Source organism: Dicentrarchus labrax, unplaced genomic scaffold (assembly GCF_905237075.1).
Source record: "Dicentrarchus labrax unplaced genomic scaffold, dlabrax2021, whole genome shotgun sequence".
NCBI lineage: Eukaryota > Metazoa > Chordata > Actinopteri > Moronidae > Dicentrarchus > Dicentrarchus labrax.
The window spans coordinates 9,358,347-9,381,266 of record NW_026136718.1 but is presented as its reverse complement, the minus strand read 5'-3'; the positions used below and the strand labels follow the sequence as shown (position 1 = coordinate 9,381,266).

General features: G+C 39.2%; 1 protein-coding gene across 2 annotated transcripts; it reads right to left on the bottom strand.

Moving 5' to 3' along the window:
- acsbg2 (acyl-CoA synthetase bubblegum family member 2) lies at positions 1–21,357 on the bottom strand. 2 transcript variants are annotated; one of them, XM_051376776.1, is made up of 15 exons: positions 21,208–21,357; positions 12,157–12,292; positions 11,513–11,634; positions 9,628–9,899; positions 7,668–7,756; positions 6,248–6,368; positions 5,593–5,673; positions 5,353–5,502; positions 4,706–4,882; positions 3,673–3,854; positions 3,118–3,360; positions 2,771–2,988; positions 2,418–2,557; positions 1,806–2,052; positions 1–1,068 (listed from the first exon to the last, which is right to left on the bottom strand). In XM_051376776.1, exons 2-15 carry the CDS (start codon positions 12,267–12,269, stop codon positions 950–952), a joined length of 2,274 nt encoding a protein of 757 aa, XP_051232736.1. In that variant the 5' UTR covers positions 12,270–12,292; positions 21,208–21,357; the 3' UTR covers positions 1–949. The 2 variants fall into 2 exon arrangements, with proteins under 2 accessions (XP_051232736.1, XP_051232735.1); XM_051376775.1 differs by lacking the exon at positions 21,208–21,357 and adding an exon at positions 16,491–16,670.
- Positions 21,358–22,920: the final 1,563 nt, after the last annotated feature.

The window sequence follows — 22,920 nt, the reverse complement described above, 5'->3', positions numbered from 1 at the left end:
ACATTTATATGTGTGAAGCACCAAATGTGGCAAAAAAAAAAAAAAAAAAAAAAACTCTAATGCAGTTCATATATTCGCCATAAACCTAAATATAATCTAACTTTATATACATTTTCCACCCGTGTCACAATTTTTTCTACATGTTTTGAGTGCAAGAAATTATGCATGAGAGGAGATTTCTGTGTTTCTGAATGAACGGCAGAAAAAAAATCAACTGAGAGATAAAATTAAATAACAACAAATTAAAGATGATGTAAGCAAAACAATTTTAAAAAAGGCAATAGATATGGCTTCAATGGCGTGTTTTTACAGCATGAAAAACAAAATTTGAATGCTTAGTTATGAGATAGATTTCAATATAACTCTGCAACTGTTGCAACATTTTTTTGCCCCCCCAACACATGTCCAAATAAATGACTTATTTTCTTTGAAACCAGGCTGACAACTACGAGAGAAAACCACCAGTTACATGTAAAAGGCCAGTAAACATTGGATATGATTTGCTGAATTTCATATGAACTCTTTTTACTAGAAATGTTTCATTTGAAGCTCTTTTGGCCCACGCAAACTTTGGCAAACCGAAAAATAAATAAAAAGAAGAACATTTAAAAAAAAAAAAAAAATCAAATGACTTTAAAAACATCTTATAAACTTGTTTTTAAAAGTTTTTGGATTCTCCTTCTGTTTATCTCAAGTAAAGCAGTGCAATAAACGACAGCTCCGGCTAGCCGATATTCCCGTTCATCCAAATAAATAAGTTGAATTCTTCCTCAAAATCATAAAGCTATGTTACAATGGCTTCTTCTTACCCACAAAATGTAAACCGAGACACAAGGACCAAAACTTAAGGCAAATCGAAAACATTTTTACAAGAGAAGGAACGGCGGCAGGGAGCGGGTTGGATATATGAGGTGGAGAGCGCCCCCTGTCTGCCGCTGGAGGAGCAGCTCTATTTGGGAGGCAGAGGGTTGTCGGGGGTCGTTGGAGTCGCCAGCTCCTTATAAAAGTTCTCAATCTGCTCCTTGTACATTTTCATCACCACCGGCCGCTTCAGCTTCATGGTGGGGCCTGTGGAGCAAATGTAAGAATTCAGATTGTTTATCTTAATAAATATCTTGATGTTGTTACTGAGCTCAGTTTATGTTTTTTTAAAGTCCTGTGGAAATTATCTAAACTCCACTAGATGTCATTAAATCGGAGGTTTAACTTGAGTATCAGCACTAAAAAAAAGAGAAATGTGTATCAAAAGAACCTAAACACTAAATAAAATGAATTCAAAAAGCTACAGTGTCCATAAATATAAGATATAAATCTAAATAATACCTACAGAATACACAATATATAGAAAATACTAAAGATGCACTGAAAATAAAATTAAAAAAATAGAAATTTGCCTTTTTGTAATGAGCAATGGTTTCTAAGGCAACTAGCTGTTATTTTACCAATTTAATCTGATTATTATTTTATTTATTAATATAAAAAGTAAGAAAACTGTGACAAGTGCCCATTTAAACTTCCCAGAGCACAATGTGAGTTATTAAAATAGCTTGTTTTCCTTATAGATATTCACGTATACAGGACAAAGGAGAGCAGAAAGTCTTAAAGAATTAGTAAAAGTTAGTTTTTTTCAATAAATTATAATAAAGTTGTTGATTGATTTTATATCAACTAATTGTTTCAGCTCTAAGACTTTGATTTAACTGTTCACAACCAATAGACATCCAGAATATGATGCTTTGTATAAAGCTAATAAATGTTGGGAACCACTGAGTTAGAGCATCAACTGAGTTCTTCTTCCCACTCACCCAGCTCTCCTCCTGTAACCGAGAAGTCCCGATCCAGAACGATCCACTTTTGAATGCGCTGAGCGTTGGAGGTCGCCTTCTCGTTGACCCGGTTGATTCCCTCCTGGATGGCGGCGTTGATCGCCCGTTCTCGGCCGCCTGCGATCTCAGAGACCCGTGTGGCGTTGCTGCCCAGCTTCCGGCAGAACTCCACAGCTTCTGGCATCAGTTCATCCTCTGGATCGGCTGACTCTGCGTTTACCTGACACTGGAGAGAAAACAGTTGAAAGGTTTTAATTTGATTGCCTTGTTGTTGTTTTTTTTATACTTAAATTGTCTTAAAACAATTAAAATTTGGAATTAGGGTCAGTCTATATGCAGTTCCCTAAAAAGCCCACTAGATGGCAGCATCTGAAAAGAAACCAGTGTTCCTCTTTTCACTGCTGCTCTTTTTGCTATCAGTATAATGATTCTTTCTGATATTAGATAAAAGGGTATTAAAAGATAGGATGTTTACAAAGCGGAGAGCCAGACATGTTTGCAAATTCACATCTCAGATTGCTAACCAGTTACATCTGATACCCTGCACAACTCTCCATTATCTCCTCGAGTACAGCTTCCCTGCTTACTTACCTTAATGGTTAACAGCATAGACAGAAACTTCCTCTTGTCTCCGATCAGCATGGCGTTGCTAATCAGTGGCACGGCCTCTTTCACCGCATCCTCGATTGGAACAGGAGGGATGTTCTCGCCTCCCGCTGTGATGATCAGCTCTACAGATCAAACACAATGACAGGTTAATGAACAGACAGGTTTAATTAATCACGGATAAACAAAAAAGGTCCTTAAGGCTTAAAGAGATTCAATTTCCTCCGACAGGACATTTAATCCATATTTTTGGAGGCTTTAAAAAGGAGAATCTAAGCCTCTCTCCTTCATCCAGTACCAAAGTACCTGTTTGACTGTAAGAAATACAGAATAAGTACCTTTAATTCTTCCGGTGATGAAGAGGAATCCGTTCTCGTCGTGTTTTCCCAGGTCACCTGAGTGCAGCCAGCCCTCCGCATCCAGAGCCTCATCCGTCTTGTCGGGCATGTTGAGGTAACCCATGAAGACGTGACGGCCCCAGAAGCAGATCTCGCCGTTTCCTTCCTCGTCCGGGTTGTGCAGCTTCGTCTTGCACCCTGGGAGCTCTTTACCACAACTGCAGGGACAAAAAACACCAAAACATCTATTTAATTCAGCACCACGCACGTGTTTTGAATTGGCTTTGATTAGCAAGGAAATTCTGACTCAAATTAAATTAAATTAAGTAGTAAAAAGAGAAATGTACCTGGTGAGTTTGAAGGCTTCGGGGTGGGAGATTGTGTGAGGTCCGGTGCTCTCGCTCATGCCGTACAGCTCATACAGAGGAATATCCAGGCTGAGGAAGAACTCCAGGGTGTCTTTGGTGATGGGTGCGGCGCCTGTGTAGCACTTGGTGCAGCGGTCCAGGCCCAGGGCCTTGCGCACCTTTTTGAACACAAGCTTTTTAGCTATGCGATAGCTGAGCGGTGTGCGGCCAGCTGCTGCGTTTCTGAAGAGAGACAAAAACTGTGTTTAGAGCCAAGGATGAATCCTCCCTATCTTTACTTCTAGTGCCACCATGAGGTTGACTTTTGAGAGTTTAAAATCATATTTTTTACTTACTCTTGTTGTGTAATGACTTAAACAGTGTCAGTGTCAAACAGATCATAAATGAGACACACAATAATATCCAAAAATGACATACATACAGAAGTACAACAGAAGATAATAACATTTCAGTAAAAAGACAGGAGCAGAGAATGGAAACGGGAACGATTTAACCATTTCTAAATAAAGCTGTAAGTTCATAACGTGCACATACTGATTAATCTTGGTCAGGTTCGTCTGCAGACCGACATCTTTGGCCCAGGCAGCCACCTTCCTGCGCACAGTCGAAGACTTGGCTCCAATAGACTTCATCTTCTCCTGCATCTTCTCCCAGACACGTGGGACGCCCATGAAGGCTGTGGGACGCACCTCCTTCAGGGTGTTTACCAGAGAGCCCTGATAAAAAGAAACACAAATATCACTTTAAAGTGTACAGCTCACATGGAGAGGAAGAGAGTAGGAAAGTCTCCGACCGCAATACGAGTAAAAATACTACATGAAAAGAAGCTTTGTCATGCCCATGTTTCCCCCTCATATGTCCACCCTCAGGATACTGGAACTCTTAATCTTGTAATTTGCCTCTCCTAACTACATTACACACTAATAAATGGGTAGGGGCGATGATAACGATGGGGAAAAGCCCTAAGAAATAAAGAGCCCTGAAAGGCAGCAGCAGCATACCATACGTGTTTTTACACCGCAGATAAATTCCTATGAAAGGAGACGTTATGGAAGATGCACATGACGGGTTCAAGGATCAGAGATATGTTTTTGATGACTGCTGATTCATGATGATCCAATGAATTTATCCTCTGTTTTTATGCCCCTCATCTATGAAACACCCTCCCCCTTGATCTTAGAGTGGCAAACTGGCTTCCTATTTTTAGACCCATCTTTTTAAATCAGGCTTTATATTTCGGATAATCATAATTTCTCTGAACTGTGTTTCTTATTTCTCTTATTTGTATCGTTTGTAACGTTTTATAGTTCTCTGCTAAGCATTGTTTTAATCCTGTTTTTGTGAAGCTATCTGGGCTTTGTTTCTGCATTAAAGGTGCTGTACAAATGTATAATATATCAAAGATGTACGGCATTAATTAATGTAATCGTGATGGCTGCTGATGTGCTGATTCTAATTCAAATAGCCTGTTTTTCCTTTGATGAAAAAATATTTAAGTATTTATCCACAATCTCTGCAGTAAAAAGTGGCCCATATATTTTGTGTTTACAGAACTGATGTATCTCACCTTCAGCGCGTCCGGCTGAGCGAAGTAGGTCGCCCCTCCGACCTTCATGGTGACCCAGATGTCGACCATCTGAGCAGCGATGTGGCTGAGCGGCAGGTAGCTGACCACCAACTCCTGGGCCTGAGTGGCGTCTGTCAGATGCACGTGGCGGCTGGTGGAGAGCGCGGTCCACGTCAGCTGAGGGGAAGCGGAGAGGAATACCGTCAATATGATGCATCTTAATTGTTTTATGTAGGAGAGGTCATATAGAGACACAGCGTGGGAATGTATATGAGTGTTTTGTCGCTCTGTCAGTGAACTTTGACAATAATAAAATACGTGTATGAATCAATTAAAGACTTGTTTTCAGACAGTCAGGTGCCAAGTTAACAAGTTTATAGTTCAACAGGACTAAAGCACATCGTTCGGGCCAGAGTCCTGAACACACAAGGGGAAGTGATTTTATTTTCTTAAGATATTTCAACAGATACCCGAGTAGAAACCTGCCTAACAAGCAGAGCAATACGCCCGGCTGTCAGCAACATCTGCACTTTTCTCCCCCCTTACGAAACAGGAGTTCATGCTGTCAGTGTCAGGAGACGAACATGTGACACCTCAATTCTCTCAGAGGTAAAAAAACAAAAACACACTTGGCTTATACAACTTACATTATCATGGCTGAGCATGACTCCTTTGGGCTGGCCTGTGGTTCCTGAGGTGTAGATGAGCGTGCAGCATTGGTTGGGCTTCTGGCTGGAGATGATTGCGTCGAGGGGTTCGTCGGGCTCGTCGCGTCCGAGCTCCATGAACTCCGCCCACTGAAGCGCACAAACAAAAATCACTTAGAAGATGCTCCTCGAACGACGTGAATCCTTTCGTGTTTCTCTTACGCAGATAAATGTGCTTACTGTATACAGATTTGATCTCTTCTCTTTTAGTGCATCTTTGTACTGGATAATGGCTTTCAAGTGTGGCAGCTTGTCTTCAACCTGCGAACAAACAGGATACAGTCGAAAGAGTACATAGTATTATATTATATTATATATATATACACATATACATACACACACAGTCAACAAGGAGACTTCATTTCTACACAACAGGTTATAAATATTTGTAATTATTTCATTACAGAAAATGTAAAAAATAAAGCTAAAAAAAATAAGATTAAAAAGGTGGAAAAAAATCTATAGTTGTGTCCCAAATCTATAGTGCATACTAATTCTAATTCAGGTTTAAAGTATATAATGTGCTCACATTGAGAAAGTTATTGAGAAAGTCAGTATGCAGATTAAAGAGTAAATGTGTATAAATGGAGTTGCTCACAGCTGGATAACTTTTTATTATCAGTGACAGAGGAAGTATTGTATCATTTCCTGGTAATAGAAAATCATTAAGTGTGTTTATTTATTGTAAACTAACAGCAAAACCACTATAGACCGATAAAGACTGGAAGGTTATTCACACTGTAAACATCAATACATATTTAATATGAAACTGGGACACAGAAGAAACTTTATTATAACTGTATTTATATTATGGTTCAACCATTTCTGAGCTCACCTGAAGGATCTTCTGCAGCTGTTTCTGGTTCTCCACCACAATGATATTGGCCTTGCAGTTGTCTGCTACATACTGGCATGCCTCGGGAGAGTTGGTGGTGTAGATGCCCACAGCAAACCCACTGCAACACACAAAAAGGATCAGTCAGACTTCTCGTATCCTAACACCCTTTTTGCTACTTTGGAAGATTGTATGTAGTAACCCTGCTGTAGGAGACGTCCCAAAACCATCTCCACTGTGTCTGATCAGACTACAATCATCTGCACTGACTTTACAAGCTGAAGTATCGTCTCTAACTTTCTGTATTCTCTCCATTTTTGTCTGATGTTTTGTTTTCTCACATTCCTAGTGAAGCTGGGACAATAGAAACTATTTGACCTGGCATTCAAATGCTTTTCATTTTGCTTTCCAGTAACTTGATCTGCAGCAAACACTCACAGTCTACCACTGAGTTTATACACTACACCTTTGATTTGGCTCGTCACCGGCTCAGTACTGGTTTGACTGGTTGATGGTAGTATCAGTACACTCTTAATGCCATGCATAAGCACTGAATGAGCAGATAGTAGGTGTGGGAGACCTATAGAATCCACAAACAGCATCAGTATGTGTGTTGGTTTCTCATATGCACTCAGTTTCTCAGTCTATTTTAGCTCGCTGAAGGAAGCACAACCTTTGATTTCTGTTGGGGGGGGCTGCAGCATTTATGCAATCACCGCAGAAGAGAGACGTCTGATTACTGTTATGTCATCTGCACAGCTCATCAGTGGTGGAAGAAGTACTCAAACATGTACTTAAGTTAAAGTACCAATAAAACAGTGTATAAATACTCCGTAATTTAAGTAAAATTAAATAGTATTACCCATTGCTTCACCTTTGCCTACCTGCTCAGAGAGGTTACATAATGTCACACTGCCATAAAGTGGTATCAGGTGTAGTATCAGCATACTTTTATGATTACAATCACAAGTACAGAAAATATAGATAGAGAATATAGAGATACTGGTATCAGTGCATCCTTACTAAGCAGCATTTCACTGTTGCAGACGGTTGAGGTGGAACTTTGAAAAACACCCAAATAAAGTAAAAGTATCTCAAAATTATATTTAAGAAGTTGAGTGAATGTTCTTTGCTGCAGTTCATCAGCTTTACTGTTAAACATAGCGCTGGAATCTATCCATCAAGATGCCTTTAAGCTAAGTGGCTAAGTGCTGAAGGGGGTGACACCAGAGGTTGTGCTCCAGTGTACTTTTCAAGTTTCAAGTCACGCTCTGCACCACTTAGGTATGTTAGACACGCATGCAGTTCATTACACACGTAAACACATAGTTTGCAGTCCTGATGTAAGTGAGGCAACACTGAGTTAATTGCAGACAGTCATATAACACCACACAGCTTCAGAGATGATGAAGGAACTCACCCTGCCAGAATGGCTCCAATGTCAGCGATGAACCACTCGCTGGAGTTGAAGCCCAGGATGCCGACGCCATGGTAGCGCTGCAGACCGAGCTGCAGAGAGACAACACACACTTTTTAAGCATAAATTAAATAACACACTGTTAATTAATCCTAGAAATAATATTGGGTTATATCCCGCACATCCATTTCCAGTTTATAAATTAGCCGGGACATTGCAGGTACAGTGTAATCTCCCTTTCCTTTAAGCTGTTCGGTTTCATTTTGGGGGGCAGACAGGAAATGTGGGGCGAGAAAGGGGGGTGACATACAAAGGCCCCCAGCTGGATTCAAGCTGGGGGACGTTGCAGTTTGTGCAGTACATGTCTCATTTTCTAAGCCTCTGTAATGCCCCCTCTTTAATTTACTTGTTAAAGTTTGGAGAAATAAACAATGTAAATATACTGAAGTCAGTGGTTATTCTAAGATGAATCTGCAAGTTTCCTCTTTCCTCATGAAACTCTTCACACACACATTTAAAATCAGTCTCAAACATAAATTTGTCCTTATTCCTGAAAACGTGGAGTGATCAGAGCTCAGGGTTTTGTTTGAAGCACACTGCCGCGGCAACCGTTACCGTAGAAACAGACATACAGTGAAATGTACGCGAGATTGTCACAATGGAAACTGATACCACGTTCAACACTGCCATGAGCTTTAAATAACTCATAAAGTCTTTAATAACAGTAGTTGAAATATAATGTCTGAGGCTCGACTCCTGCAGACGGAAACGTGACCCCATTGTGGGTTTTAAGTGTGCTTCGTTAACTGCACAGAGCCAAAGAAGACTTCATTGTTACAATGGGAGCTGTGCATCATAAACTTTTGACCTATATCAAGTTTCCTGTTGCATAGCGCGTGTGGGTGCACCGAGTTCATGTTGGTTTGAATGTACGAGTACAGAAAAACACACGTTTAAGTATGTCTTTGTGTGTGTGTGACTCCTGCTGAGTCTCCATGCTGACTAACTGCGTTGGGCTTCACAACAAACAATAACGTGCCCTGTCCCATTTGAACAGCTGAGGCCTGTCCAGAGCTGTCTCACTGACATTTCAGCCTGACTCCTTCATGCTGCGTCAAGCGTCGTCTAGACTGACTTGGCATAAAGTCAAATTCAATGCCACAAGACCGGACAATGACAACAAAAGTCGATTGTTTAAAACTAAAAAAGACATCTTAGACCTTTTTGATACTGGAGGACAATCGTTGCTCTGGGTGTATATAAACAAAGTGTGTCTTTACAGATAACTCTCTCTTACTTTTCAGGCGGTTGTGTAACTGAAACTGAAATGAGACTACCCTGAGGAAACGCTCTAATTGCACAACACCGTGTCCTAAAATTACCCAGCACTGAAATGTTCTGGGTTGGGTTTCCAGTAAACCTGAGGAAGCAACAACTCATAGATCTGAAATAATTTGATTTCCTCACATATCTATTATAAAATCTATGAAGCTGAGCTACACATTAACCACAGTTACCGCTACTGTGTGTGTTAGAGCTGCACCAACAATCATTTTCATTATTGATTCATCTGAGATTTTATGGCCAGTTATTTGTTGTTTGTTGTGTCTATAAAAAGGTCCAGTGTGTAACATTTAGGAGGATCTCATTACATGTCATATTCATAGGTATGTTTTCATTAGTGTATAATGATCTGAAAATAAGAACTGTTGCTTTTGTTTCCTTAGAATGAAGACTTATTCATCTACAGATGCCGTGGATCGCCTTAATTCGATAAAAAAAAGACATCTGCCATATTTCCACAGTAGCTTGGAAGAGGAGGGTGAAACAGCGAAGTTACTATCTGCCACTAAACCCCACTAGATGCCACTTAAGGTGACATATTCCACATGGATCTGCATCGATCCTTTCATATATGACCACTGTTTATAGTAGATTACTCAGTAGATAAAAACATTACTACCTTAAGGAAGCTCTTGGCGGCGGTGCGGCAGGTCTGGTAGTATTCACTGTAGTTCAGGCTCTTCTGCTGCTCGCCCTCCTTCCAGCTCAGAGCTGTATAGTTGCCATAGCGCTCGACAGCTGAAGTGAACATCTGGTTAACGGTTAAAGGGGTCTCTGCAGCCAGGCCAGAGTCCCCCATCCTCAGTTTCACGTCTGCCTCCCCCTGTGACGTCCACAGGCCGGGCTCTCCTGCAGCTTGCACCGACAGCGAGTTTGGGCGCTGGGATTTCACTAGAAAATGTTTTTTTTTAAAAAGACAGAAAAATAAGTTCAAAGTTTCCAAGAGATCGTAGTTCAGACCTCTTTCCCCAAAGAAGCACGCAGAACTAAAATTTCTGCTGGAATATTTTTGTTTCCCTAATCTCCATGTGACTTGCAACAGAACACCCTGTTTTTGTCATTTTAGACGAGATGCCTCTCACTGTCTGGCACAACATTAAAGCTACAAACAAACACGGACCACTAAGCAGATGAGGGATCCTGGTCCGAGCCCTTGGCAACAGTGCTGGACTCACGGTGGACGCACACATGAAGAAAACAAAGTCTGACTTCAGGTTGACCAGATGTAGTTTAAAGTCAATATTATCTCACCATTATATCAACTTCATAGGCTGCTGAACAGTTTTAAAACACAAAATGCACATTTATTGTGTTTAAGTTATTTTATATTTCATGTAAACTGCCATTTTGAGTACCTTAAAAAGCACTCTGTAAATAAAGGGTTTTATCATCATTATTATAAATATAAAACAGCACATCTGCACATCTTAAATTATCTTAAAGTTTTGTTAGAGAAAAACTTTGTACGTAACTGTCGAGTTGTCAAAATATGATCCATCAGATCTTCATACAGGTTGTAAAATGTATGTCAGCCAAACAGTAAACAGTAAACGACCCCAACCCCATCCAGTGTAAACATCTGTTTCAATTTACAGAACAACTTCCTTGTTAAACTAACTTACTAACTCAACAGCCACACACACACACACACACACACACACACACACACACACTTTTAATGTAATGCTGCCACATTCAGAGAACCAAGGGAGATTTTCTTTTACTTGTTGATTAGAAAATAGGGAAGCACAACTTCCATTTTGTGTGTTTTTTACAATCAGAAAGAAAAATGTGCCACTGACCGAACAGCCAGCGAGATACTTTCAATGTACGATGGTGTCATATTGCGGACAGAATAACTTAATTATGGTGGATTTATGACTGAATACAAGCAGCTGGTGATCAGGACACGGAGCAGACGAGAAGGCAGGACAAGGAATCTTTTCACCAGTAGCAGACGTCGATAGTTCAATTAAATGATGTTTCATTCAGTGAGTAAATCTAACAATAACTAAAAAGATGTATAATTCTATGAATCCAAACGAATATAAAAACATATTAAACAGATTCCAGCTCACGTAATTATAAAAAAGGGACCAGTAAGCAGTCCCTGAACCACTAGATCAGCGTTATCAAAGTCAAAACTAAAGAAATATCAAGGAATGGGATGTATGCGTATTTTCCACTCGGTGACTAAGACAGGAAGGAATGTCAAAGTGGAGACTGAAAGCAGGAAAAGGAAAGTCAAATTGTTCTGCCAGAAAAATGCAGGAACTTCTGTTTGGCCCCACTTCCTCTCTGAAATTTCTTCCTGAGAAAAAACACACCATCACTAATGCTGACCTCAGTGACTGGATCCAACTCAGAACATATAGCCCAGTTGTGTCTGTTTATTGCGCATAATTTTAATCTGGTTGCACCACCCTCACTAAATGTTAGAGTTTAGGGAGGAGCGAAGAAAGAGTAAACACATTCGACCTGGTGGTATTTTTCCCAACCCTCACCTGTCTGTGTGTTTGAGGTCTGTTCAGCAGAGACCTCTGTAGTCTTGGTGCTGCGTGTGACTTCATTGTGTGCACCAATGTCCTCTTCTCTTTCCCCTGTGGACTCTTCCTCTGAGGACTCGCTGCAGAAAAAAGGAAAGGAAAAAAAAACATGTCACCTAACAGAGGAAAGGTGATTCCCAAAGTGACTGAGTGACACTCTAGGGGAAAACCAGAGGCAGAAACTTGACCCTGAATTGAGTCATAGGGGGAAAACTAGGGCTCCCAACAGACCGTTAACTCATAATCAACCTGAAAGTACAGAATATACCTTCATCTCAACCGTAGGTCTTGTAAACCCTCACAATAATAGTTCTACGTAAAGTTTATATCATTAGTGCATTTAATTAAAGTTTCAAGAAGAAAGAAAAAGTGATAAAACCACTTTAAACACACTGACAGGAATCATCACAATTACTAACATTATGTGAGCAACTAATGCTCTAATGTGGCCTCGTGGAGCAGAAAAATATGTTTGTTCTTCTTCTGTAACTCATTATAATGTTGTGACCCCCTCAGATTCACCTCCTAGCACCCTGGTTGGGAACCAAAGCCCTCGAGACAGCGGTGTCAAGGTATCTTAGGATGTGTTTGTGTGGACCTACTTTGCTGTATCCACAAGGACGTCATCAAAGGATGCCGCGCTGTCTCCCGTGCCGCAGGACGACTCCAGGAGGCCGCCTGCTCTGGGAGGCTCCATCACCACGGCTTCTGACATGGCGGTGGGTTCACACACAGTCACTGGAAGAGAGAAGGGCTTGTTAGTACATTTAACAAGCACGGCGGCAGTTTCAGATGATGAAGAAGATGACAGAAGCCACATGTGGATACACAAAGTAGTGCAAGCACAACCCACGAGGAGTTTAAACCTTTTTAATCACGTCCAAATCTCATCTGTCTTCCTCTTGCTGAGCTACTTAGTGGCGATTAGCATTTAGTATACGGCTGCAACTAGTGATAATTTTCATTAACGATTAATCCACTGCTAATTTCTCAATTATATCATGGCTGCACACAATGATTAAATAATTAAGCAATTAGAATAATTTTTAACTAATCAATTGTGTTGTTTAGTCTATAAAATGTCAGACAATTGTGGATAAATGCCCTAAAACTCAACAACAACAGCAAAACATTTTAAGATATTTGGTTCACACTGATATAAAACAGTGAAAAGCAGCAAATTCTCACAACTGAGAAGCTACAACCAGAGAATAGTTGAAGTTTTTGCTTATCACTTATCAAAATAATTGCCCATTAGCTGTCAGTCAATCATCTTATTGTTTAATATACATTGAGTTACTTCTGAGTGACACTGTTTGTTCATTTTTTAGACTTTATTGCTAGTTCGTTTAATAATAGTTGGTCCTCTTTGGGAGTTTTCTGTTGTAAATATTGTAAATAATCTGATGTGTAGATATTGTTGTGCTGATAGCAGGGCTCAGCCGAGGGTTCACTCCTGAGATCATTATTTCAGGTTGCTTGTTTTTCCTTGATAAGAAAACTAGACACAGACTTTTGGAGTAAGATCCAAACCTGGTCTTGTTCCTGAGAAGATACCTTCTGCCTTTTAAAAAACAGAAAAAAGGATCACTTCTCTGGTCTAATTGCGAGACAGTAACACCAACATGTGACAGCTGGCAGCTTCTACTACTCACAAGACTAACATCTGAGTGACGTTGACACCAGGGTCACATTATTTTTCCTTCCCCCGTTGAAGCTGGGGTTAAGTTTACACATCTATTCCTGTTTTTGGCTCTTGTGCAGCGTATAATCAGTTGTTAGGACATTTCATTAAGACATAACCTAAATATTGACGCTTTATATGGTGGCTGATTGCTGCTGAATAAACACAGAAAACGACGTACTGTTAATGCACAACACGCTGACAGGAAATCGCTCAGAGGACCACCACTATGTTTAGCTGCAGCTCGTTTATTATCAACCTTTATAGCTGGCTTTTTATGAGCTGCTTGAACAAACACTGTCTTTATCTGTACAACTACTACTGTTCACACAATTCGGTTGTACGGCAACAGCGTGGAGAACATATGGAGCCCGAGATGGCAAAGTGGAAAGTCTTTCATCGCCGTGCTTGGTCAACAAAATACCTTTTAAAAAAAAGTTTCCACCCCATCAAAATCCGATGAAAGCCGTGAAGATAAAGCTAAATCTGATTATGAAACCAAATGTTTAGATGACGAGGACACAAGAGATTTTTTATTTCTCCTCCATCACTCCTCCTGCATCATCTACATTGTGTTATGGTGTGAGTTGAAATGGGCCTGACCATTACCTCATCACAGGAAACACATGAAATCCTCCCAAACAATAAACCCTCACCGCTCGCCTACTGTCACACCAACACCTCCATGACGCTCCCTCTCATTCATTTGGTAAATAACTGGTCTGAGCTGCTGCTGCTGGCCTGTTTATTCAAGCGAGCTGAAAACACATACCAGTGGCTTTTTGTCTGCCTATTGTGGTAGCAGTCTAGCATGAATGTTGGGACAATTGGGGTTTGAACAAGTGGAAAGAAAGAAAAAAAAAAAAAACAGGCTCCAGGGAGAAAGTTTGTTCCATCGCGCTTCAAAAAGAGTCAAGAGTTTAACAGATATTTGACAACCACACCTTTCAAAAAGCTTTTAAAAACAGATAAAATGGATTCTTTCAATGAGTGAATTATACCTAAAATGTCAGAAACCAAATTGACAGCATTCCTTTAAATTCTGGACTCTGATGCCATTACTGTTGAATAAAAACCCACCCTACTTCAGTAATGAGGTGGACAGCCAGATGACCCCCCTCCCCCGAGGAGCCGTCATCACTACGGAGGCCTGAAGGTCTCACAGCTGAGAGGACAAATGTCACAGGGTGATCTCACCGCTGCTCACATGGACACACTCAAAGCTGCCATTTTACTTCGCCTCTTCCTCTCAATGCAGCTGCAGATGCCTCAATCACACACAGCTGTCAGTGGATGTGGTTTTCCAGCAGAATTTAAAAAAAGGAAAAAGGAGATAAATTGATGGCGGAGGCAGAAAAGTATGGAATGAACTGGGGTATGGGGGTTTTGGGGTGGACATTTTAAATCCCCCACTCTCCACCCTCCCTCCTCTTATTTCTTTGTGCTCTGTCATTGTTTTGGTCTTCAAGCACGGGGGGGGGTTCAAGGGATGGGAAGGGTTGGTTGGGGGGGGGCGTGACACTGATCTTGAGAAAAGGTTCAGTCACTTGCACCGATGTCTGCACAAATATAGCTTTTAACATCAGACTGGGAAGGGAAAAAAAAAAACCCAAGGCTATTTCTTGCTTCTCCCCTTCTTCATTACAAACCGTTTTGGTCTGATGAGCGTTCATCACATGAGTCCAACACGTTCAGATCAAGAATAAAGATTTGAGATGCGTGTCTCTGATTTAGGTCTAGGTCTTCTTGTCAGGCATATGAAATGACTTATAACATCAATCGTTTGTCACCAAGGGTTACCGAGTTATTCATCTGTGAATTTCCCCAAAAATAAAATCTCCTGCCTGGTAAACTATCACTTTCACATGTTATAATCCATTTCCTCAAATGCTGTGGTTTACTGGTATCACCCATAGGATGTGTTTATGGGATTCACTTCAACAGTAGATCCATGGTCTCCTGAGGCAGATGGGCTGCAACTATTGATTTTCAGTATGCTGCCAATCTATTGATTGTTTTGTCTAATTATTTAAAATGAAAGTGGCCCAGAACCCAAGGGGGGGACGTCTTCAAATTTGTTTAATCACCAAAACTTAAATATTTTTAACTTGTTGATAATTTTTAGTTGCTTAACAAATCAATAAACTGACTAATAGTTTGAGCTCTACTTGGGTTTGATATTCCCTTTCAGCCCAGAAAGACAGGAAGCATTTGATGCATGCTTTGTCAAGTTTTCTTAATACCCAGGATGAATTATCTGATGGGTTCAGCACTGCGCAAACTGACATTATTATTGCAACTGCATGCATGCAATCAGGAGAGGATTATAAATGTAGAGCAGAGTCATGCGTTGCACCAGCTGCTCAATTCATGAAGGGGAAACCGCAACAGTTGGATGGATAACGTCCTTTTTTTTTAAATCACTGTTGAATATAGAAGTAGTGTCTATCACAACCCTATAAACCTGAATGCTTAAATTCAAACAAGGGACTCTCCCCAACACAATACCACCATGCCTGCAAACTTCAGTTATGTTAATCCCCCGTGAAACAGTACAGACGAAACCCCACACCCTCCCTCCAGTTCTGTCTGCGTCGTCTCTCCTTGTCCAAGATAGCAGCCATCTCCACCTGACCTGATTTTCCATCAATACATCCTCTGAATGATCCGCATCCTCAGCCAGCTGCTGCCTCTAAACCCTGTCAGAGCGGTTTACGACATGGGTGTGATCCTCAGCATCCTCGCTATACAGGATATCAGTCCAAGCTTAAGATTTTTGATCCAATGCCAATGTTTTTAATAAAATGGGGCAAAGCTTTAAATGTATTCATTCATTGTTAGTTGCTATGTGGCAAATTCACAGAGATCTGCTGTTTGGGTTACACCCTTTTGCAAGCGAGCAGCTGTGCTCGCGTTGTGGAGGAGGTGATTGAGCCATACATTTCACTTGTGTTGAAATGTACAGATTACAGTAACTGTGAATCACAGCTGGGCTCTTATAAAAAGGGAAAAAATGAGCTCTATTTAATAACAGCTGTAGAGTTAATGTCAGGAAATGGTTACACCAAACGATAACCATGTAAATTAACTGATTAATTCATATAAAATCCATCTTATACACACATAAGCAAGCTGTTCTCTCTCTCATTACCTAGTGGTTTCTTTAAAAATAAACTGATCTAAGTGAAAGCTGGACATTAAAAGGACTACATCTCAGCTACATATCATAGAAATATAAAGTGAGGTACTCACATTGCATTGCTGGAGAGTAATTCCCGGCTTGTATTAGAAGGTTTTCTCTGAAATCGCCCACTTTTTCTTTTTCCCGTTTTCTGTAAATGCGGTGGCTTCAGTTTTCCGCTAAACACACACACACATACACACACTCTCCCTGTCCGCTGTTTCTACAACTTGAGCAGCATATCATTCATTTTCAAACACCAGCCGGCTCTGTAGGTCCCACCCCCTGAAAACCCCACCCAGACAGGCCTGCCAGCTTCCTCCAGACACATGCCCCCCTCTTCCTGGATCACCCAAAAGCAACCTGATTGGCTTAAACTGCTCACACCACAAGACTGGTTTTCCATATAAGGCCACGCAAGCCAAATGACTAGGAAGGGGGAAGTGACACACACACACACACACACACACACACACACACACACACACACACACACACACACACACACACACACACACACACACACACACACACACACACACACACACACACACACACACACACACACACACACACACACACACACACACTTGAGATAATGATATGAAACTTAAACCCATCCCCCTACAGAGATACTCCCATGCACACACACTTAAAACACACGTTGCAGCTATGTTGGTTGAGGTTACTGTCGGACAGACTGTATGCAAAGTAGTCTGATTACAAGTGCAGCTGTGCTGGCTTCGCTTTATGACTTTCCACTGAAATCATTCTTATGCACACTGCAAAGACACCCAGTGACCTACATGATTAGAGATACTACACACTTATCTAAGGCTGCACAACTTAATCGAAATATTATCGACGTGGTCTTCTTCGAAATGTAAATCACAGAAGCTGCAGTTGTTTGATAAAAGCTAAAATGTGATAAAGCAGCATGATAATGACGTACTGGAGTGACGCAGAGATGGCTCACAAATCTTCTACTTCAGATTTGAGAGAACATGTTGAAAAACTGTGACACAAAAATAATAATTCCCACACTATTTCCGCATCATATCGCAATGTTTGTACCACATTGTGCAGCCCTTACATTTATCTTCTTCCTTCTTCCCATCTTGCTCAGTTTTAAGCCACTGTAAGCCAATTAAGGATGCAACAGATTATTCCCTCAATGCACTCACTAATCCTTTTGTCTACAAAATGTCAAAATTAAACGAGGTCATTAGAATTTACATTTTAAAACTACGAATGTTATAATGCAAGGGTGTATTAAAAAAATCAGCCCCAATCCACTCATCTATACAGAACGTGTAGAATAATTTTCCCATAGCATCCCATATGAGAAGAAGAGGCACCTGTGACAACACTTTACAGATGCAGTCGTCCCGTTCTACCAATAGAGAAAGTCTACAGATGTGGTGGAGCTTCACATTGTCAAAGATATGGTATCTTCTGTAGTTTGTCTTGGAAATCGGGTTTCATTCATTCATTTATTTTTAGGCCACCCTTGGACAAAATATAGTAAAAAAAAAACGTCAATCTCAGATTGTTCAAGGTATTGCAAAAGTAAAAGGGTCTCTGCAGATATAGACACCACAACACCTCTAGTGGGTCATAAGTGTTGATTGAGAGGGATTAATTCTTTATTTTATAATCTAAACATTGTCCTACTCATTCTGCTTTTAAGTAAAGTATCTGAATACTCGCTCCGTCACTGCAAAATAGTGTCATACAATGGATGCTGAAGCTAATCAAATTAAAAACATTGCTGACTGCCTCCAACCTGACTGTGGCATTCACTGCACAGTGAGGTCAGACTGCCCCACAGCAGTATTAAATACACCCAAACAAGTGTTTCTTAACATGAGAAGCTTCTCCTGGTAGACTGTATTACTTCAGTGTTAACACTGACTCCATTACTCATAGCATTGTTGGGAGTCTAATCTTAGCCCTCAGACTAAAAGTCAAAACTGTGACACAGCTTGACAAGTCAATCCTGTACTTCTTGTTCTTTAGAGCCATGACCTGATATACAGGGTGCAAAAACAAAGACAGCAGCTATAAAGAAGAAAGAAACTGCAGGAAACGAAACAAATCCTTAAGAACTACCCATAGTAAATATGTTGTAGGCAAACACTGTACTTTTAATCCAGCTATGAAAATAAAAAGGAGTGAAAAACAGGTCATGAATATGCCAGCCTCTGGGAAGAAGTAGTGGGTGAGGGTTCATATACAAACATTTAATTTCACTTTAACCTGTGGGTACATCCAAATGAGAGTAAGTTACCATTGATACACACAGAAAATCATTAATCAAATAGTCAAACAGAACCAGAGGTTTAAAGAAAAGAAGAAAACCTGTCTTACTGGGGGATTAGACCAAAGGAATTTCCTTTACACAGTTTCCCCTAAACTCCCTCCTCCAACGTTCAATAGGTCAAGTAAAGAGCAAGTAGAGGAAGTAGAAAGTACACATTTCCATCTCAAACAGATCAACATACAGTGTAAAAAAACAACTAAAATACATCCGACCCAAAAACCTGAAACCATAAGATTCCCATACAATTGGAAATGTAAATAAATGTGCCAGCATATAAACATTACATCAATTTAAAACAACTGTTTTTGTTAATTTGTTAATTATCTTATAAGCTTATTATTTGCAGCTCACGTCTAAAAACATCTCTCACGTGTGGAGATGCTTCAAATGACTTCACAAAAAGTGTGTGCCATCACCACTCTATAGAAAGATCAGTCTCAGCCAATTGCCACGAGAGACGAAAACGCAGAGCCACCACACCACAGCATCACGTGACAAACGAGGGGGCCAGCTGATCCGCTCTACCCATGCGCAAAACGCTGAAATGCTGCAGGATGTGTTTAGTGCTGATGCACCGTGCACTGAGGTTACTGTCGGTCAGTGACATCCTCCCTCTCATCCCACGCTCCGCTGAGGCAGTGCTGTTATCTGATCAGTTACATTCATTCAGTTATTGTACTTCTTGAGGTGTTTATTCTTGAGAATTTCCATTTTCTGCTATATGTATATATGCACACACATTTAAATTGAGCCCACATTTACCAGCTGTACCATTAAAGTATTACAATAATATAATATTGCATTATTCTGAAGTGGCCTGTTCTTATAAAATTTGTATTTTTACTTTTTGTACTTAAGTTTTAAATGTATGACTATACTGACTATATTTTGTAGCAAGTAAGTCTATATTTTAGTTAAATTTTGGAGGTATAACTTTATCCTGAAATGTTTTTACAGGAGAGTATTTATAACAATCTGAATATTTCTTCCACCACTGCAAATGACATATACAAATAACATATATTCTCCAGTCTGTTTACTTATAGGATAGGATAAAGGCCAAATAGCTGCTATTTAAACTGTGATATTTACTGTAGTGCGTTAGGCTCAAGAGGATCAGGTTGTCTCTAAAGAGGTTCCCTAAAGACCTTCCACAAAACCTGGCAACTGTTTTTTGAACATACTGAACCCCTGACTATAAATAAAGAATCAACAAATAACTGTGCTAATTGCCTTATTAGTGCAGTTTAAATTTATTTTATTGTCTTATTTTTATTTATTATTATGTCCTGGTGTGCCTGTGTGTGTTGAAGAGGGTCTTACCTACAAGGGGAAGGGACCAGGAACTGATGGGGATGGGAGTGGCTATTATCTGTTGTGTTATATTACCTGCGCAAAACTAATAAAGAGATTTGAAAGTAAAATCATCACAAACATAAAATACATTTAACATAAAGTTTAATTTGTTATATTTTCTGATTGAAGCTCGATATTTAAATCACATTGTAAAGTCAGTGTCCGTGGTGAAAGAAGAACACATATATTTTACTTAAAGCATCAAAAGGATTCTTCTGAGTGCTGTATTATTATATTATTGGATCATTTGATAAATGCCATATACCATTACGAGCATGTTAATGTTGTAATTTGGAGGTAATTTTAAGTATCTTATATCCTGTTTGGTAGTTTAATCCATAACAATGCATCACATTTATAAGGGGATCATATGTTTTGAATGTAAAGTAGTGCTGTAAGAAAAATGTAATGTATAAAGTAGCAGAAAATTAAATACACTCAAATAAAGTATCCACACCAAGGGATAAATAACGTATAAATAACAAAATAAACATAAATATGTATAAATAATTAAATAAACAAAATTGTTTTGCATTCTCCTTCATACATGAAATACATTTAATACCTGAACAGGTAAAATTACAGAGAATCACATACTTACCATCCAAAAACTACATCTCCCAGAAGGCTTTGACGGCATAAGAATAGCAAAGACTCATGGGAAATGTAGTTGCTGAATAAATGCTAACAATAATATAATAATAATCATCTTTTAGCTTGGGTAAAATGAGGAGTTGTTAACATTTAACCACCCAGCACAGCTTTACAACCCGATATATATTTGATTATGGGCAGAAACCCTCAGTTATATGTTTCAAAATGTAGATTTATATAAAACATTTGGAGCTAACCCCAGCCATAGAGGCTAATGTAGCAGCTAGCTACGGTTGCTATGGATGAGATAAAGTGATAATAATGTGAAGCTATAAACTCCTGTGTGTTGTTTTATATGTCACTTTTCACTCATGGTAAAGCGCTTCGGTGTGGCACAAGTTTCATTTAGCTTTAACAAGCGCGCTGCAGTTAATGAACTTATAATTTGCCCAAACAAATAACACCTCAATGATCAATAATCAATAATCAATCAATCGATGGTGGCTGTGACCTACCAGAAGAAGTTATTGTCGGTGTCTGGTTGTGAGGAGCTCCTTTCACATCCACGGAGAGCTGAACTGCTGCTGTGTGACACCTGTTGGAGGCTGTCTTTATTATTTATCCCACTATAACTATAAACCAGTGGGTGCCAACCTTTTTGTCCTTAAATGACCCTGTAGTAAACTGATGACCTCCTGACTCAGTGACTCTTTTTATGGGTGTTTATTTGTTTATTTTTATGATTATATATATAAAAAAAAAACACTGTACAATGAACCTAAATAGTGTGTGTGTGTGTGTGTCTGTGTGTGTGTGTGTGTGTGTGTGTGTGAAACAAGTGATTTGGATGAATTTTAAACAGATTATTTCCCATTTAGGGAACAATTGTTTTTTTTTTAATCATTTTTAACAATCATATTTTGTTTTTGCACATTTCTGTAAATCTCTTTACTCATTTATTTAAGTACTGGCCATTTTGTACATATTCTCTCACTCTTTATATTTGTACATATTCTCTCACTCTTTATATTTGTATATAGTGGCTCCTATTTATTGTATCTTCATTTATATTTTTTCTACGTTTGATTGTGATTTTTAGGCACCAATGTACCAAAGCAAATTCCTCCAATGTGAAAACTTACTTGGAGATAAAGCTGATTCTGATCCTATCCTGACAAATTTAGTTTTTTTTTTTTATGTCCCTTATGCTTGGACATTGTTCTATTAGACAGTTTACTTTACTTTACATGTACTATTCTTAACAGAAGTGAACCAAAGGCTGACATATAGGCCTGCTATACACACACACACACACACACACACACACACACATATATATATATATATTTAAGTTTTCTTATAGGCATTGCGACCCCCTCATGAAGCTTTGGCGACCCCTAGTGTGGATCCCGACCTCCAGGTTGGGAACCAATGCTATAAACTCTGTACAGATCTTTTCATTTTCAAAGATACACTATGTATTTTCTGTATAGTTTAATATTTTGTATTGTAATTTTCTATTTTATTTATGCTTCATGACTTTTGAAGTAGTTGTTTTTTATTTTTATTGTCTCTTATTATATTTATAGTTTTGCAGAATACCAAGGGAAATTGTATATCAAGGTTAATTTACTGTCATTTTACAACACAGGTTTGAACAATAAAATAGAAGTTGTAGCCCTTTTATGCTACACACAAAAAGATACTCAGGTAAAAAAAAGCCTACTGGCAATAAACCTGATTCATATCCTTATATTTTATAGAAAACCAATAAATAGAAATCAGTAAATAGACCAAAGAAAATTATATATGGTAAATAAATAATACATATATATATATATATATAACAATATGGGAAAAAAGTATTCACCTGACACACTGTGACCACCTTGTCATATTGTAGACACATGCTGCCACCATGTGCTGAAGATCTGAAATGCAGCAAGACATTTTAAAAGAATAATATAGACTTGTTTTAAACCTTTTTTTTATTCAAAACAATCATAAACACAGTATAATATATTTATACATATGAATAAGAACAAGATTAAATTATAAATCATAAAATTACAACAACAAATAAATCCAGTAAATGGAAGAATAATGCAGAGAGGTAGTCACGTTATTTTCTGTATGTTTTTAAACAGTGAAATTAAGCATAAGCCCACAGTTTTCTGCCTCTCCCTGCACTGTATACCATTTGTTATCCTTGTCATTTGTATGTATTT

Bases quoted from the DNA above. Each gene is read 5' to 3' on its own strand.
- acsbg2 (XM_051376775.1), bottom strand. The intron at 2,989-3,117 runs GTACATTTCTCT...TTGTCCCTGCAG, and splicing joins GAAGCCTTCAAACTCACCAG to TTGTGGTAAAGAGCTCCCAG. The intron at 1,069-1,805 runs GTGAGTGGGAAG...TTTGCTCCACAG, and splicing joins GGTTACAGGAGGAGAGCTGG to GCCCCACCATGAAGCTGAAG.